Source organism: Amphiprion ocellaris, chromosome 18, assembly GCF_022539595.1.
Source record: "Amphiprion ocellaris isolate individual 3 ecotype Okinawa chromosome 18, ASM2253959v1, whole genome shotgun sequence".
Lineage (NCBI taxonomy): Eukaryota > Metazoa > Chordata > Actinopteri > Pomacentridae > Amphiprion > Amphiprion ocellaris.
This window is the reverse complement of record NC_072783.1, coordinates 15,172,824-15,191,340: the sequence shown is the minus strand read 5'-3', so window position 1 is coordinate 15,191,340 and position 18,517 is coordinate 15,172,824. Positions and strand designations below refer to the sequence as shown.

Genomic DNA, 18,517 nt, shown 5'->3' with positions numbered 1-18,517 from the left:
GTGCTTCATTACTGTTACATCAAATTTGTTAGAAAAAGAATACATCTTCCTTTGCAGATGTTTTGACCATGTACTCAAATGCACCATTGCAAGATAAAAATATAATCAGCTAACTTAGATCAATGTTTTTCATGTTAAACATTATTCTGATGTGGTGGGTTGAACATAACAATGTTGGTTACTGTATCCACTTAATATTGTGTGTGATTTAAATTCAAATTTGTTGCTTGTTATTTTTTTTTTCAAAATTGAAATATCTTGTGTTCAAATACAAAACTACAGTTGAAAATACTTTTTTAAAAAAAGGTTAATTAGACAAAATGTCAATGTTGAAAGAATTAGTTTATTAAAAGCTACATCAAAAAGAAGACAATTTAATTAGAGGAGCTTAATTTTTCAAAAATGTTTGTCAAAGTCAAAACTGTTATTAATGATTTGGGAATTCCTTTTTGTTTTGGATAGATGCAGTTGAGACAGACAGGGAAGGAAGGAGAAGACATGCAGTAAAGGGCTGTGAGCAGGAATCGAACCCAGGCTGCTGCGTTGGGGACCAGCCCCTGTACATGAGGTCCCCCACTTAGGTATTATATTTATTAGAGGATGAATCCGACTGTGTAAAGAGGATTTTAGAAAGGATGGAACACCACATTGCTTGTTTTTTATTTTAACAGCGCCTAACCTACATTTCAAGGATTGTTATTTTACTGAGCTACTCGGGTGCTCGGGAATTTCTTTTAAATAACGTGGAAATACTGGTTGGAAGGATTCCATTTTTAGGAGTTATTGCGTTCTACCAATCATTAAATGAGTTGTATAACTTAAATGCGTCTTATTTGGAGAGGAAAAGCTGATTCCCCAAACTTAGTTCAAACTAAATTTAAATACAGGTTGTCCCAACTCAAAAAGGTTAATGCAAACAGTTTTGCATTGTTGTTGAGTCCAGACAGTAGTTTGTGGTGTAGAGTTGCAGCTGATTCATTGACGTCAGTGTCACTGACTCATTGTTACAAAGCTGTTATTTACTCTTTAATTTGAAGTTTTGATTAGGGGAAACTAAAATAAGTGAGCTTTTCAAATCTAACTTTGACCAAGTGACAGAGATATTGATTTATTTAAAAAGTATGTCTCTTATATCTCCATAGAATTCTTCATTGTTCATTTACAGATGTTCATTCAGGTAGATTTTTTTTTTTTTAAGTTCTGGGCATTAAGAGTCAGTCTACAAATGAAAATTTGTGACCATTGTCATTACTATCATATGGCTTAAGGTCCCTTTGGTCTGTGCAGCAACAATGATTATTACATGTCACACTGTGTGAGATGGCTCTTATAAAATCTTGGTCTCCATCTGTGTCTGACTGTATGATATCAGTTTGAGGCATGCCAGATTGTGAGCTGAATGTCTGCTGAATCGCAGCACTGCGATGTAGTTAAAGTATATGAAAGCCGAGGAACACCATCAGCTGCTGTCATTCATGTGTTCTGCTCTCATGCTTTGAGAATGAAGCTCCACACAGGAATAACACAAATTCCTGATTCCTTTCTCCTGTAACACTGTGAATTGTGTGTTTGTGTGAGTATTTCTTTACATTATACTAACATTAACACATCTGACTGGGCTGAACACTCTCCAACTTTCCTGACACTCTTTGAATTTTGTTGCAGGTTGTCTTTGGGCAGCACAGTGCTATTTACATCAATTTTTGATTGATGACCAAAGGTTTTATTTTATTTCTCTCATAAGCTGTGTTGCCATTATATATTTTTATGCATATTCAAAAAAGTGAATGTTTTTTAAAAAAAAAAAAGAAGCCTATTTTGCAATGACGTTTTTGTGCTTGTTCAAGGTGGTTTTGACTTTTTTGAAAAAGGGTTGATGTGTATAATGGGAGATATAAACACATTGTTACAATAAATTCTCACATTGTGGATTCACATCACTGATCATCTATTTCCACTGCTTTGTTGTCTTTTTCTCCAGACATTATGAAACATAACACATACCAGCTGATATTAAAGAAGAATTACAACTTTTCCAATTTGAAACAATTCGTAAAGACTTCTGTGCATTTTTCTCTTATAGATGGTCAAAGTTTGGTTTGTTTCTTCTTCTCTGAGGTTTGTTCATGTTTGGCAAACAACTGGTTTTGTTTCCAGCCTCTTCTACCTTTTTTTTTTTATTACAGTCATGTATAACAGAGCCTATATCGTCACCTTCTGATGACACTACAAAATCTAGTTTATTTGCTCCAAATCAGTTGTTTGGCCTGATGCAGTTTTTATTTTTTTATTCTTTTTTGCAACATTTCAGAAGTTTGCTTCAAGTTTGCTTGACAATTATATGAAAACAGTTATAGTTTTCAGACTTCATGGCAAGCAGCTAAAAGCCACACTGTGTGAAGTACAGAAATTTAGTGTTGACATTTTTAAATCCACTGAAACAAATGTAACAAATATTAGACGATAAATAGTAATATTTTTTCTTTTTTAAAACACCACACATCCAGCATCTCTCTTCTATTTGCAGGGTATTTCGGTAAACTGTGTGATGTAAACAATGGAATGTATTTCTCAGTTTGCCTGTGTTTTATTCATTTCTGGAGGTTTTTACTAAGCATGGTGTCTGCATAGTCAGAATGACCATGTTTCATTTATCTGCTGGTGGTTTCTTGCATTAGACTGCACTCTACATTTCACAGATCTTCTTTTCTACATAAACGTCGTCTCTGTGTCTTTGCTCTTAAATAATACAGCTTCCAAAGAATAAGAGTGCCTGTGTGCTCTAGGACAGAGAGTGATTAATATTGCATGCCAGCCCTGTTTCATATACTTTTTTCTTCCTTAATGTTTCTACTGTAGCCTCTGACTTTGTGGATTCTGTTTGATGTAAACATGCTCTGCGGGGTAATGCTGAGGTTAGCAGCGGACTCCACTTAGAATCACTCATCCCACAATCTCTCTCATCTCTTTTTATGTCTATTTCCCTAATTTGAGGAAATTAAAGGAATATTTCACCCACTGAATATGTTTACCAGCAATTGAAGAATGGTGATGTGGCACACTGTCTTATTTACGCTCTTAAAGTCAATTAAAAATGCACAAATTCTCCACATAAATCTGTATTTTGTGATTTGTATAAAGGCATTTCTCAAACTGCTACCAAAAGACAACATTGCCAGCTATTGGTGAATTATCTCTTTAATTATCAGCCTCACACTGCTAACACTCTGTATTTGAGCTGACACAGAACGTCTCTCATGGACACTGAATGGATGTTTCATTGCTTTTGTCATTGCAGGTACCCATCAGCACAACTATAACCATGTGGCTCTAGGTAGTCCTACACGCACACCTAAGAATGGTAAGAGAATTAGAGGGAGAGGGGACATTCAAGCGAATTCACAGTTCAGCTCTGGTTTAAGATGCAATCTGGACCGGGGCAGAATATAGTGCTTGACATGTATGTGTGAAAAAACCCTTGACATGGTCCCCTTTTCAATTCACTCCACTGCGAATCCATTCTCTTATTGAAAATGAGGCTTTTTTGTTGGAGATTGAATCACAGAAGTGTCAGGGCTCATAGCCATGAACATTTTTCTGGGAGCAGGATCAGTTGCTGCCCATGTTGTTTTTTAAAAAGGGAATACAATTGGCTGAGGATCAACTTAATGTTCTGTCAAGGTCATACTGTCCCGTGGTTGACAGACCGTGTAGAACCTGTGATGCTCCTTGCTGTTATCCTCAGTAACAAAAGTTATCACCATAACCTCATGCTGCCTGAGAGGAGCATCACAACAAAGCATTTTCATTACTGATGTCATTCAGCTATTTGTTCGGAACGGCTCTTATGAAGGAGTGGAGGCTGGCCCGGGGTCGCAGACTGGCAGATGTGAGGCGTAGCAGTTGCGTAATGATACAAGGTGGAGGCTGGAGAGCGGAAAGACGGCAGAAATAAAAGGAAGGAAAAGGAGGCCATAAGCTGAATATTCACTGCCTTCTGTGTTGATTAAATCACTCTGATCTTTCCATTTGATTCATACTCTGTCTGTGTCAACCACAAAAACAAAAAAAGATATTTGCTAGCTTTCGAACATTCAGAGCAAATGCTTGAATTCTGCATTTCTGTCTTTATGGATGTAATTGACCATGTGGTCCACTCACACACACACACACACACACACACACACACACACACACACACACAGAAGCACACTCACAGATCAGCAAACCACATACTGGGAACAAATGCCTTGGAGATCCATGGGAAACATGAAAAATCCATTTCAACAACACATATAACACAGAGGCTTTGATCAGTAGCTCCCTGAAATCCTTGAAATTTCAGCATGCAGTGTATTTTCTAGATAAAACCCATTGCCATGACCCTGCCAGCGGCCTGCAACTGAAACTACCCAGAGATACTGCTCCATATCACAAGCAGAAACTACGCAACCACAGACAGAAATGTACAGCACATGCCAGCAAAGGATAGAGCTAATTTCATTGAAGTTATTTTTTTGAGAGGGGATTTTCTGTGCTAGTCATGCTTAGTATGGAGGATGTCTGTGTACAGTAGCTTCTGTTTCTCTCGTCGTCAACATGTTTCTGAAATATTTGTTTTTCACTTGGGTTTGGTAGCTCACCGATCATTGAGGCGTGGTAAGTCATATAAACATACATTTAATTTAGGGTGAGTACTCATTTATTTTACTCCAGCACACATTTGTGTACACATACACACCAAACCAACCCCTACATCTGTCTTCCTTTCTTCCACTTAAACTGGCGTACTTTCAGACCTGAATTAAGTAGCGTTAGTTTGACAAGAAAATGTGGTTTGCCATGTGCAGCTAAAGAGTCCCAGAATTGTCCCAGAAAACTATATAAAGCTGATATGCTAATGTACAAGCTGATGTGTTAAAGACTGATTGTGTCATGTATGTTTCTTACTGACAATAAATCAGATAAAAAAAACAAAACCAAAACAATATTGTGTAATGCTGCATTTACCATGTTACAGCTTCAACAGGGAAACTGTATCATGCAACCAACTTCACTGAGACACATAAAAATGCCTACAGAGGCAAATATTCCTTTACATATTCCCATGTTGGCCCCAACAGCCAGCATGGCGAGATTTCTGTGGTTGCAAAAAGAAATCAGATTGTATTAAAGTCTATGAAAAAATTACTCTTCTTCTCATCCAGTCTGTTACCTAAGTAAACATTTTCCTAACAAGTTTATGGTTTTAATCATTAGTTTCAGGACTTTGAATACAGCATGGTGTTAATTTCATAAATATGATCCCTTTAAGAGTAAAATAGGTGATGAACTTTTGCATACTTTAAAACTGGGCTACCTTGTGATTGACAAGTCACTGCATGTTCTCAGTCAGATTCATCTGATTTCAAAACAACCAAATTCCAAAACTAGTTTTGTTTTAAAACAGTAGTCCACAAATCAACAGATGACAACATGACTAGCTAGCTCTGTAGCTACGACCATAATAATATTGGATGAAAAACAGCCACAAAAATATCAACAACCATGCATGAGAATGACACAGTTGTAAACATTGCAAGTCCACTTAATGAACAAAAAGTGTTCTAATTTTCCTTCAGTCATTAAAGCTGCTAACTACTAATGTCAGACTGTCGACACAAAATGAGATCAACATGCTACTGACAGAGTGAGTGCAAAAACAAAGTAAACCATGCTGCAACAAGAAATCTGCTAAGATGGACAAAGTGTCAATCTGAATGAATGATAATTCAGTTATCAGGATAGATGCGAGGTTGACTCCAAATAAATGGCAGTGGTCTTGTTCATCTTAGTGTAGCAACATGTGATGCAAAGTCCAGCACCAGTTTATTGCTACAGAGGTAATACTAGTATCAACTCATTGCTGGTTTCGGCCTTTTCATGTGATTTGTTGGCAATAAGAAAAATATAGAATATCACCAATCTTATCCAGTCTTGTAAAAGCTCCTGCTGAAATTTGCAACTAGATGACTATGTGAGCCAGGTCTGTGTGGTTGTACTGTCCATCGTGATGAAGCAATTAAATGTGTTTGCTATTGAGATAGCTTGCAGCATGCCACAATGTGAGTCAATTCCTCCTTTATTGATGCAGTGTGGCAGACAGTCCACTCACAAATCGTTCACATCCGTTAAAGCTCCCAGGATCCCTTGCTGCCTCCCGGCCCTGCTGCCACCCCTCCGTCCCACTCTCTCGAGCTTCACTCCTCGTTCCACACTCCTTTTTGTCTTTTCTTCTTGTATTTCAGTCTCCTTTTTGTCCCTTTTAGATTATCTTATCTCCATCTCTTCTCCTCTTTCCAGTCTCTCTCTCTCTCCATCCTACAGCAGTTACTAAAGCCCTATTTTTAATCTGTCCGTTGGAGGCTGGTCAGGAGCCGTACCCATGCTGCTGCTCTGCACTGCGTGACAAACTCACAGCTCACAGGGGTAAAGTGAGACAGAGCAAGAGTGAGAAAGAAAATAAGAGAGGAGGGAATATGGAATGGACAAGAAAGAATTAAGGACCGGAGGAAAGTGGGTGGCAGCATGGTAGGACAGATAAGATTGACAGAGCAAGGCAGACGCTGGTGAATGGGACAGAATGTTTGTGTGCGTGAATGTGTGAGAAGGAAAGATAAAGAAAAAGAGTAGAGTATAGAATAATAGAGGGCTTGGGTCCAGTCACACTCATCGTACGTCTTCCTGGCATCATATCACGTCTTATCAACAACAGTCAGTCTGGGCATTACTCTGTGAAATGTCCCTGAACACATCACAACGCTGTCACTAGCGGGGTCACTCTCCTGCACACATCTGTTATTTGGTGTGTTGTCTCGTGTGTTGTCCCCTTCACCCCCACTCACCCTCTTTTTCTTTTTTGGACCGCTGTTTCCTCCTGTCAAACCACCACGTCACCTGTCAAGTCAGTCCCACACCAGGCGCTCCGCTGAGTGCCTGGTGTGTCCGCCTTAACTTCCCATCACTGCCACCAGCAAGTTGGAGTTTTAGATATGCAATCGTTTCTCAAAGGCAGATGCTTGACCCCCTGGCTGAGTGACACTGTTTTCTTGAATAAGTAATGCTGAACCTTAAAGGCAAGATGAGGAAAAATAACACTTAAGTCCTGGTGGTTGTAATATTAATGTTGGCTCACATATAAAACAATAAGTAGGGATGTGTAGACCAACAATGTCATTGGTAGGCACTATCAAATTACATTTTCTTTATGTTTTATCATGTGTCAAAAAAACTACTTCAAAGCCCTTTCCACAATGTAAGGCTATAATCCAGCAGTAACATTAATTTATAATGTTGTTTTTGGCCTAGAAACAGTCAACTTCAGTCTGTACTGTAATACTGGAAGTTTTTAAAGAATTGTCTTATGAGCTGGTTTGTGTTAACTACTTTCATACCTTGAACTGCATTTTTCTGTAAATGACATCAAATCACATGTGATGCTTCATGGTATTTTGTGAATGGTTACCGTTAATCATCTAGTGTCCTGATACAGCAACATTTACATGCAATTGATTTTACTCCAATTAAAAGTGACAGCACTAAAATCTGCTGCAACTGATTAACATGCATGGCCTACAAAAGGGCTCAAATGAAATGTGTCTGTAACAGGCCAAAGAACGTTTGCTAGACAATGATGCCGGCCAGCAGGTAGATGGGTCCCCCCACATAAAGAGCCGGGTTCTGCTCAAAGTTTTTTTCCCTGTTAAAAGGGTGTTTTCCTTGCCACTGTCACCTTAGGGCTTGCTCTGGGGGTTCAGGCATATGGGTTCTGTAAAGCATATTGAGACAATTTGATCTGTAATTGGCGCTATATAAATAAAATTGAATTGAATTGAATTGAATTGAATTGAATTGAACTGAATTGAATTGAATTGAATTGAATTGAATTGAATTGAATTAAACACCACTCTATACTATACTGCTATCACTGTATATCTCAGTGGTTCATACCCCCGTTAAGAACCTAAACTAAACAAAAGTGAATTTTTATCACTCATTTCCAATATTAGAGAAATTGCTAATAAAACAAATCAAGCTGAATTTTGTTTAAACAAAGATTCAGGTTAACAAGATAGCAGTGCAAGTAACAGAGCACATTTTTATAATTAGGCAACTTTAAGCACATTCAGCATTCTTTCCCTTGGCCTCCCCCCTCTGCAGTGGCTCTATGGCATCTTAAGCTGCTTAAGTTTGAAAATGATGCTTACTAAAGTATGATAACTCAGCTGTTGAACTCTGACCCTGTCATGTTCATAAAACAGTACTAAGACCAGTTACTAAGAACTCATGCTTATGCCTATTTGATCATTACGACCTCTGAAGTCCCAGAATTATGATGTTCTCAATAACCGCCCAGGCAACAACAATGAATTATTTACTTGCTACTCAACTGAATTCACTTGCACACAATAATAACTGAGTTTCACGAATCCAACCACTTATTATTACTTAATGCGATGAGATGATTTCAGAGATTATTTCACAGCACCTCTGCCTCTAGGATATATTTGTATAAGTAAAACTCCAGCCTGTCTGCCAGCTTACTCTTTTTTTTCTCTACTTCAGCAGGTGGTCTTCTGCGACGGTTGCTTGGGGTCACGATTTTACTAGGTTTTTTTCGGGTGGGATGGGAGTTAGGAGTAGGCAGCTTGCCCCATTTTTTCCTCTTTCCTCTTCTGTCTCTGTATATGTATGTATGTGTCTCCAGAAAATAATCGGATAAGTGGCATCCTGACATCGCAGACGGAGCCCTACGACCTGTCTTTCTCACGCTCCTTCCAGAGCCTCTCACACCTGCCGCCCTCCTACGAGGTGGCCGTCAAAGCTGACCTCAACCGATTCTCATCCCTGAAGAAACTCAGTAGGTCCAAATTCACTGCACTAATGCAAGAGTAGGCTCTCTGCCCTGATGCCTTGCATGATAGGAGTACTGCATTAAGTTTGCTATCCTGATTCCTGATGGGACATACTGAGGGCCTCCAAAGTGCTTCAGCTGTGAAAATGATCTGCCTGCTGTGCTGAGGACATCAAACAGTAGATAAAAGCACTCATACACATTTTTCTGGAGATTTTGCAGTCCCCGTTAAAGTAAACATTTGAGAGGATGGAGAGAGCTTTGATTCTGAATCAGAAAGTATCAATTTCTCTTCTCTGATCCTTCATCTCAAAAAAAAAAAATTGAGTCATTGATATTCCATGCGTCCCTTGTCTCCACTTAAAGGCTGCAGCCACTATTTTGCTTGCAGCGTTTAAGTACATTAAGCGGCTCCGTGTGCCTGGCCTGGCTCAGTATTGATTTAGTGGTGCTACGCTGGATTTCTGCTGCGTAATGAGGTCTCGTTTCATGATATTCTCTAAGTGAAATGCAAATATTCCTTAAGGCTTCTGGAATTTCATCACAACTGCCCCACTGCACTGCTGGCTTGCAGTCAAAATGAGGGATGACGATCTAACAGCTCATCCCATCAGGGCTCAATCCACACTGGCTCCTACTTGTAGCTGCCAGGCACCATCAAACTAAATGGTACAATGGGTTTGCAAGATGCAGTGCTATTTACTGGTTCTCAGTTGCATTGAAAGAGGATAAAAAAACAACAAAATTACCATCTTTTTACTTGAGAAATGCTTGACAAAATTAACGTAATAGTTTGTGATGGGTGTTAAAACAAAACAAAGTGAATTCAAATAGAGATAGAAGCCCTGCAAAGAGGCAGTGCTCAAATGGGAAAATATCCTTAGGCAGTGTCCTTCAGTCTTCCAAACTTTATTTTTGCTTCCAAAGCAAATTATTTGTTGCAGCAAATAGCCAAAAGCCTCTGCTGTTTCTTTTTGTTGCTCAACTAGTGTCGGCACACTGATAGATCATGTTGGATTGTGCTGGAGGGAAGATAGAACAGCATTTTCATTGTTGAGATAATAAGAGAGAAGAATGCTACTGCTTATTAATGCAAATTGATATCAAACTGAAGAAAAAGCATTTAGCCCATTGCAGTGCAGGACAGTATACAGTTCGAGTTATTCATTCACTCCATGGTAATATGGTTGATGAGTTTGCAATGCCCTGCCCAGACCTTGAAGACTATTGTGCCTGAGAAAGGAACATCTTGTTTTTATTATCTCTCATAATGAATCGATTTGCAGCAAGCACCCATGGCTCGCTGATGATGGGGATTTTGGCTGAGTGTAATCTGGACAGGTGCTGTGAACATTGCTTTACCTATTACTGAAAAAGGCAGGCTCACACTCAAAAGTCATCTGAATAAGTTGGAGAGTTCTGCTCTCCATAATTTATTTCCACCATATAAATGACTCTGGCATTCACCTCGAACTGTGAATGACAGTTAAACATTCATCCACGGTCATTCATTCATAGACTTATAAATATTTCCATATTTAAATGGTTTATGCATCTGTCTTTTTCACAAGATGTTTGACAGAGTTTTTGTGAATGTGCGTCACTGTGTGTGTGTTAATGTATTCAGAGTCGAGTCTTTATGCATGGATTTGTGTTGTGTGGCATGAATTTGATGCTAAATTCACTCCTACACTCTCTTGTCTCTAGAAATGTATTCTTGTCTTTTTAAACTGCTTCTGAATGCATGCTTTCTTGTTTGTTTTTTGGTTGCACACATGAATAGGGATGAAACATCCACTCGAGGATAATAAAAGACTCGCAGCTCTCAATGTTGACATGATTTTGCACTAACACAATTAGCTTTCCAGCATGTAAATATGAGGTGCCTGTGTGCTTCATGTATGTATGATTTGATGATGTTTGTTTACAGACTTTTACATGACCTTTGGAAAGTTTGCCCCCACAGCCAGAGCTGCCTGTAGAATCCCAGATGAAGTCTGGATATGTGGATGCTATGTGCCTAGCATGTAATATTGTCTGACTGTGATCCTCTGCCTCTATTTTCTATTCCCCTCCATGAGCTTGGAAAGGTGAAACAGAGATGGGTTCGCCAACACTAGTCTCTGCATTATGTGCAATGCTCTCCAATTCCACTTTATCTGATTTCTCCCTTGCATTCTAACACCTACCCATGTTATTTCTTTCACTCCCTGAATCTCCTCTTCACCTTTTTGCTTCTGTTTCTTTATTCCCATGTACTCTGCAGCAGATAAAGAAGTTGAAGACTACTACACTCGAAAGCGCCACCTGCCCGACCTGGCAGCAAGAGGCACTCTTCCCTTGCATGTTCTCAAAATGAGTCAAGAACAGGTGGGTACACGAGTGTTCAATTTAACCGCAAAGGCTTCAAAACAAGGTCATGTACTTTGCAATTTTGATGCATCTATGAGGCAAAGCACAAGTGCTATCTCTGAGTCTCCAGATTTGAATTTGTTAGGAGGTATATAGCTTGGCTTTTATTTCTGCAGTAGTGGGTGGCAAAGCTTTCAGCCCTCAGCTTATGAATAAACTCACCTCATTCATCTTTTTCTCAACAGCACCGGGAACAGCAGCAGCTTCAGAGCCAGCCCCCACAGTCCTCCATCTCCCAGGCCCCTCCTCAGTCACAGTCCTCACAGCAGCAGTCTCAGCAAAGGCAAAGGCCCCGTCGTGTCCAAAGGGCCATGTCCCAGGACCGCGTCCTATCCCCGCAAAGGGCCCCACAACAGGAATATAGCATGTCTTCTAATAGTATGTCCCCGTATGGAGGCAGGATCCTCTCCGATGAACAGCTCCTGTCTGCTGAACGTCTTCGATCCCAGGAGCGTCTTCTTCCACAGGACCGCCACACCTCCCAAGATCGCCTGTACTCCAAGGACCGCATGTATTCCAAGGACCGGCTCCTGTCGCAGGACCACCTTTACTCAAAAGACCGCCACTATTCCCAAGACCGCCTCTATTCACAAGATCGCCTGTACTCACAAGACCGCCTCCTGTCCCAGGATCCTCTGCTCTCACCGGACAAGCTGATGATGTCACTGAAGCGTGGCATGGTCAGTAGCATCTCTGGGGGGTTTCGTGGCAGCGACAAGTCAATGTCCCGTGCCATCTCACACACAGATGTGTTCATACCAACCACGCCTCTCATGGATCGCTACAAGATGACCAAAATGCACTCCCATCCCAGTCCCTCTAACAATGGAGGCGGTGGTGGTGGCAGTGGAGGTGGGGCACCAGGAGCAGTAGGAACTGGCCACTCCAACACTTTAGTCATGAACCAGACAACAAACAAGAGGCAAGCATTTGCCGCCAGACGGACTCACACTGTGGAACAGCTCCACTACATCCCACAGCACCACCAGCAGCAACAACAGCCACAGCACTACCGCACAGGCAGCAAGACTGAGGTGACTGTGTAACAGAAGCCAAGGACTACTTGAACTGCATGGGAGGAAGCACTGTTGTGTGCCAGGGGGTTGGGGTACGTGGATACACTGGCCTTCTTTTAGAGTAGAATAGTGGTGATTTCACTTTCTTTGACTGAGGTCCCTGCACAGTTAGAGATTCCAGGACCAAGAACATCCACTAACTTACTGTGAGAGACTGGAAAAATGAGCTACACTGTACACTGCACAGGCCCTGCTAGATATTAAGCCAGAGAGGGTTGTGGATGGGGGAGGTGTAGTATTATCCAGCTAACTTGCCTACTGTTATTTCCATTGTCTAAATTATCCTATTCATCCACAGGCTTCGGCCTCATTCTGTGTTGTTTTAGTGGGAAAACACTGATAGTGTCTGTTTAAGCTTTTATCAGCCCCCTTTGTCCAACAAATCTATTCTGTGACCTTTTCTGGCAAATCTTAAAGGGCTTTGCATGGTTAAACACAAGACCCAATTTCTCCGTAACTTCTGTGGTGCAACACAACACCATCACAGGTGATGAACTAGGATGAGCCTGTAATTACTTTATAAATATATAAATAAATGAATAATTAAAAAAAACTGCCATTTGTACGCCCCATCCTACTCATAGCTCTAGAGAATCTCAGTGAGAGAAATGGTTGTTATCAGCACTTCTACTTGGTGCCTCTGACAGATGTTCCATTTCTAAAAACGAAGTGGTTTTGTGGGTTACAAAGCACAATCAATAAAAAAAATCTGTTCCCTTTTTGATTTGATTTTTCAGTTTGAATAGTGATGGCTAGCTTGTTTTGTTCTTAAAGCAATGGCAGGTTTTTTTTTGCTTCGAGTAGATGATTGTAAATAAGCTATTATAGAAGCAGTACTTTGGACAAGTCTGTACTGGATGGACTTTACATAAGACTGTCTGTTTTCAATAGACTCTTAAAAAACAACTATAAATCATCACTGTTTTGTGAGTTCAGAATAGAAACCCACTTAACTGAGTATTTGACAGGATAAATTAATACTATACTGTATGTCTCTTTGCAAAACTGTTTGTAGGATGAGAAGTGAATGGATGCGTTGTTGACAACAGATATATCACTGTTCATATTTGGATATAGACTGTGTTTCATCGACATCAGAAGACTTGAACACCATCGAAATGGATTATAATGCTTGTCAAAGTGGGGTCAAATAAACCATCCATATTTTTCTAAACATGCAACATCGTTCCTTGAGAGATGTCTGTGTTGTGTGTTTACCTCACAAATTTGACACATCGCATTACGCATTACATTGAGTTCCAGCTCCCCAGTCATATTTCTTAAAGTCAAGTGCTCACTGCACAAATAAGTTGTGCGTCATAAATAACCTCAGTGGTTGAGTTCCCTTTCAGCACTGTCTCATGTCTAGGAGCCTGTTTTCGTGGTCAAAGTTCATTTTGACTTCATCACTGTAAATATGGCTGCAGGTAATGAAGGAAGTATATTACAAAGCCTTGTGTGTTTGCAGCAAACACAAAAACAAGTCAGAAAGCAATCAACTAGTCCTCAAAGCTGAATGGGAAAGCAGATGCTTATGCAGTGCCTTCCAAAAACCATATAGCTTAATGTTAGGCAACAGCAACTGTTTATTTAGGGTAAATAAAGGCATATGTCAAGAAGATAAAACCACCTTGGCCTCTGACCAAAGAATTTGAATTTAAGGGCAATTAAGTATCATTTAGATGTCGAGAACTCCTTTTGTTTCACAAATCTCACAGTCAGTACCTTTATCTACCCCACCCATCTACATTACATTTTTTGACACTGCATACCAAAGTCACACAAGCAGATCTCAAGAAAACTGAAAACTCTTCACTCCACTGTGTGGCCTGCAAATCACAGCAATCAAGTTTTTTTGTCCTCGTTAACATGTCCATATGGTGTTTTTATATGCTTTAACCATTTTATGAGAAAAAAAAAACGTCAACAGTATGGCTCAGTATTTATGTCTTGAAACTGCAGCATATCAATGACAGTCTCAAACACACAGATTGAGACTTCCACAAGTTCGTAGGTCACAAACCCAAGAAATCAATTCTGTTTTCTTGCAGTATGGGACTTTCTGTATCATTATTCGTTTTCAGAATCAGTTTTTGGTTAGAGAATGTATAGCTAGATTACTTCAATATTACAACTTGCCATTGTGTAGTAGAGAGCAGTTTTACAGTGTTTGAGCAGAATTGTAGGCGAGCTGGTGTGCTTGAGTTATTGTAAGTGGAATGGGGTGGATGAGCAACAGCATGCCAGTGACAGCACTTCAACATGTAGGACAACAATATTTTGTTATGACATTCAGCAGCACTGAAATGCTGTTGAAACATCAATCACGTGACATTTTTAAAATGCAGAAATTTACTCTAGTTTTGACCTAGTTGACTCAACATGTTGACATATGAATAGAGTTGCTTTCGTCAACGAAAATTATGATGAAATATCGTCGTCAACGGACCTTTATCACTTGACGAAAACGAGACGAGATGAAATAATTTTGCCTCGTCTCGTTTTGGTCAACAAAAGTGAAGAGACATTTCAGCAGAGTTTTTATTTTGTAAACCGAATTTCGTCTCGTTTTTATTCATCAACAATATTGTATTATATATTTTATTATAGTTATCGTCACATAACCACCATTTACGTTTCGTCTCATCTCGTTTTCGTCAAGTGATAAAGGTTCGTTGATGACGATATTTCGTCATAATTTTCGTCGACTAAAGCAACACTACATATGAAAATCTGAACATTCTTACTGTTGCATATTTGCCCATGTCAACAAGCTACTTAAAGGGCCAGTCAACCAGTTTTACACATAAAAGTCTCATTTTTTTGTTTAAAATCACATATCTGCAGTGTTAGTATACTGTCCTTTCTCTGTAGACTACAGATGTAAAGCAGCATTAAAAAGCTGTAGTCTGAAATGCGCAAGAGCAATGAGGGCCTACAATCCTCAACTGTTATGGGAAGAGTAATGTTTTGGAGTTGAGACATGGAGACTGAAACGACATCTCTGCTGAGTTCATTTGACCATTCTTTTTGAAGTGGTCTCTCATAAGCTTCTGAATTTTATAGAGGGGCAGCACTAAAATAAAGTGTAAATATTAGGGCTGTTAAAATTAGCACATTAACGTGGATTAATCCAGCAGCCATAATTAATCATTAAAAATTTTAACGCAATTAACACATCTGCAGCGCAGAATGACTCAAAATCCCTGAAACGTTTCTGGCAACGCATTTCAGGTATTTTAAATTTGATGGGTCGATTCTGTTTTACCAGTGCAGCTTTTCCAGTGTTTATGGCATTAGTTTATCAGCTCAGGAAACACACAGACCAATTAGGTAAGAGTTCAGCCATCCCACGTGATGCTACTCAGTCAATGAATTGGTCTCTGCATTCCAGCCGCTAAACATCACAGCTGAGTTCAGAAAACAGGTGAGGGACAGACAAGAGGAGAATGGCCAAAAAGATGAACAAGAAAAGCACTCAGAGAATGCAGTGCTCTGCCACAACGGCAACATAGAATCTGGCCATTTAATATAGATCGACTCACAAACTAACTAAATAAATACAAAACTGCCTTGCGTGAGCACATGTATGTGTTGTGTATGCGTACGTTATGTAGTACAGATACCGAATTGCATGACCAAAATATGTAACGGGTTGAGTGAATTGATGCAGGTAACTGACACAGCGTTCACCTGTTGTCATGGTCGCTATATTTCGCAAGGGAAAATCCTTAACAAATCCCTGGATCTAGACTATAAGCCGCATCACTGCCAAAATCTATTGAGGTGGTCCTTGTGTCATTTCTGACCTTCCCTGAAAATTTCATCTAAATCCGTGAGTCTGTTTTTAAGTAATGTTGCAGACAGACAGACAGATTCACAGACAAACATACGCAGATTGTCACATAACACAGCCGCATTCCTTGGTGGAGTAATAAACAAATCGACACCGAGAGGAAAATCGCCCTGCAGATGTTGACTATGTTTGGCTCAACATACAGCTGTAAGCCAACTTCTCAACTATTAATATAATCCAAACTAAATATGGTTCCAGACTCACCAATGAGCTCCAAATGTGTTTGAGAACGACCCTGACACCGTTCAGGCCACGATTCAAAACACTGGCAGCTCAGTTCTCCCATTCAGCAGCAGGGGTATAAGGGGAGTGATATAAGAGAAAAAAAAAATGTAAAAGTGTTCAACTGTTTAAATTTTTTGAGATTTAGCTATTGTTGAAGATGTTTATAAATTGGTTCAGGTTGTTCAGTCATTATTTTTCGCTTTATTTTCAGATGTACAGTTATAAAGTTATTTTAATAAATATTGTTAAAATGTTTTTGAATCATACAGAATTTATTTGATTTGATGGTCAGTTATTGAAAACATGCAGACACTAATAAAACTGCCAGGGTACATCAACATATATCACACTAATTCAGGTTAGACATTAAGATTTTCTGGACCTTTGCTTTAGTACATTTTCTCTGACTGGACCTCTTTGAATTTTAGTTGAATACCCCTGCGCTAAACAGCACGTTGGCCCTCTTTATGAATATAAAAAAAACAAATAAGGCAGAACAGTCCACCAACTTACAGTAATACGCACACTCTACAAGAAGAAGTTTTCTTTTCACTAAAGCACAGGTGTTTAATAAATATGTTAAGTGCAAATATACTCCCTTCTTTCTTGAATCTGTTTGCTCACACAAAATGAAATGCAATTAATATAGATTAAAATGAATGATATTTAAATAAATTTAAGGGAATTATTCCATTATTAATTATTTCAATGCCATCTGTCAACACAACAGAGAGCAGCTCCTCTAAGGTTGGTCCCACACAGGTGGATAATCTTGTTCATAGCAGCTTTACTGCGTACACTCAAGACTGTTGCCCCTCTGAAAAAAAGGGAATGAATCACAGAAGAGTAGCCCCGTGGTAAAATTCACACATGTACATCCTACAGCAAACTTCAAGAAGACTGGAAAGGCAGCAGTGTTCCACAAATTCAGAAGAATTTTCCTTAGCCTGGAAAGGCATTTTAATGACATATAAAAATGTCATCCATAGGACAAGAACTACTTATTATTCATCTTTAACAGAAGAAAGCAAGAATAATTCCAGGTTTCTTTTCAGCACTGTAGTTAGGCAGACAATGAGTCACAGGTCTATGGAGACTTTTGTTCCTTTAGCCTTCAGTAGTGAAGATTTCATGACCTTCTTCACTAATAACATTTTGATTATCAGAGAAAAAAGTCATGAACATGTCTTTAGGTGCAGTGGCTCTGGAGGTGTCTGTGGGATCAGATTTATATTTGAACCTGTTTCTCTGCTGTAAATCTCTCAATAGTCACTTCTAAATCAGTAACATGTTTGTTAGACCCTATCATAACCAGACCGTTCAAGGACAGTTTTCCTTTAATTAACACTCCAGTAGTGGACATATTCAACCTCTTCATTAACAGGCTATGTACCACAGGTTTTAAAGATTGCTGTAGTCAAAACACAATTGAAAAAGCCACGACCAATTATAGAGTTATATCCATTATGGTTGTGTGACTATCTGCACAGAAATGGTTTGTTTGAAGAGTTTCCGTCAGGATTTAAAATGCATCATAGCACAGAGACAGCACTGGTGAAAGTCACCAATGATCTAATAGCCTCAGACAGTGGACTAGTTTCTATACTTGTCCTGCTGGATCTTGGTGCTGCATTTAATACAGTTGACCACAACATTTTATTACAGAGACTGGAAGATGTCATTGGGATTAAAGGAACCGCACTAAATTAGTTTAAACCATGTTCTTGTTAATGATGATTTTTCTGCTCATACCAGAGTTAGTTATGGAGTTCCACAGGAACTGTGTTAGGACTAGTATAATTCATTTTGCACATACTCCTTTTGGGCAATGTTATTAGGAAACACTGCATAAATTTCCACTGTTATGCAGATGTCACCCAGTTATATTGACCTAAATAAATCAATTAGTTAAACTCAAGATATACGTTATGGACATCAAAATTTGTTCTTCTGAATTCAGACAAAACTCAAGGTATTGTATTTGGCTGTGAAACAGACCAAAAACTGTTATGGTGGGTGTCAGAAGCTCAGGTGCAGGAAATAGAGATTGTAGGC

General features: G+C 39.3%; 1 protein-coding gene across 10 annotated transcripts in view; it reads left to right on the top strand.

Moving 5' to 3' along the window:
• Positions 1 to 13,562, top strand: part of LOC111572501 (protein shisa-6-like) — a 109,281-nt gene extending 95,719 nt beyond the window's left edge. For 2 of the 10 annotated variants that reach the window (XM_035950939.2, XM_035950937.2), the window contains 5 exons: positions 3,299 to 3,361; positions 4,639 to 4,659; positions 8,747 to 8,899; positions 11,160 to 11,263; positions 11,491 to 13,562. In XM_035950939.2, the coding sequence (XP_035806832.1) occupies positions 3,299 to 3,361; positions 4,639 to 4,659; positions 8,747 to 8,899; positions 11,160 to 11,263; positions 11,491 to 12,351 (1,202 nt within the window). In that variant the 3' untranslated portion in view covers positions 12,352 to 13,562. The remainder of the gene's footprint in view (positions 1 to 3,298; positions 3,362 to 4,638; positions 4,660 to 8,746; positions 8,900 to 11,159; positions 11,264 to 11,490) is intronic. The other 8 variants (XM_023276191.3, XM_035950938.2, XM_055004615.1 and 5 more) reach the window with 4 other exon arrangements.
• Positions 13,563 to 18,517: the final 4,955 nt, after the last annotated feature.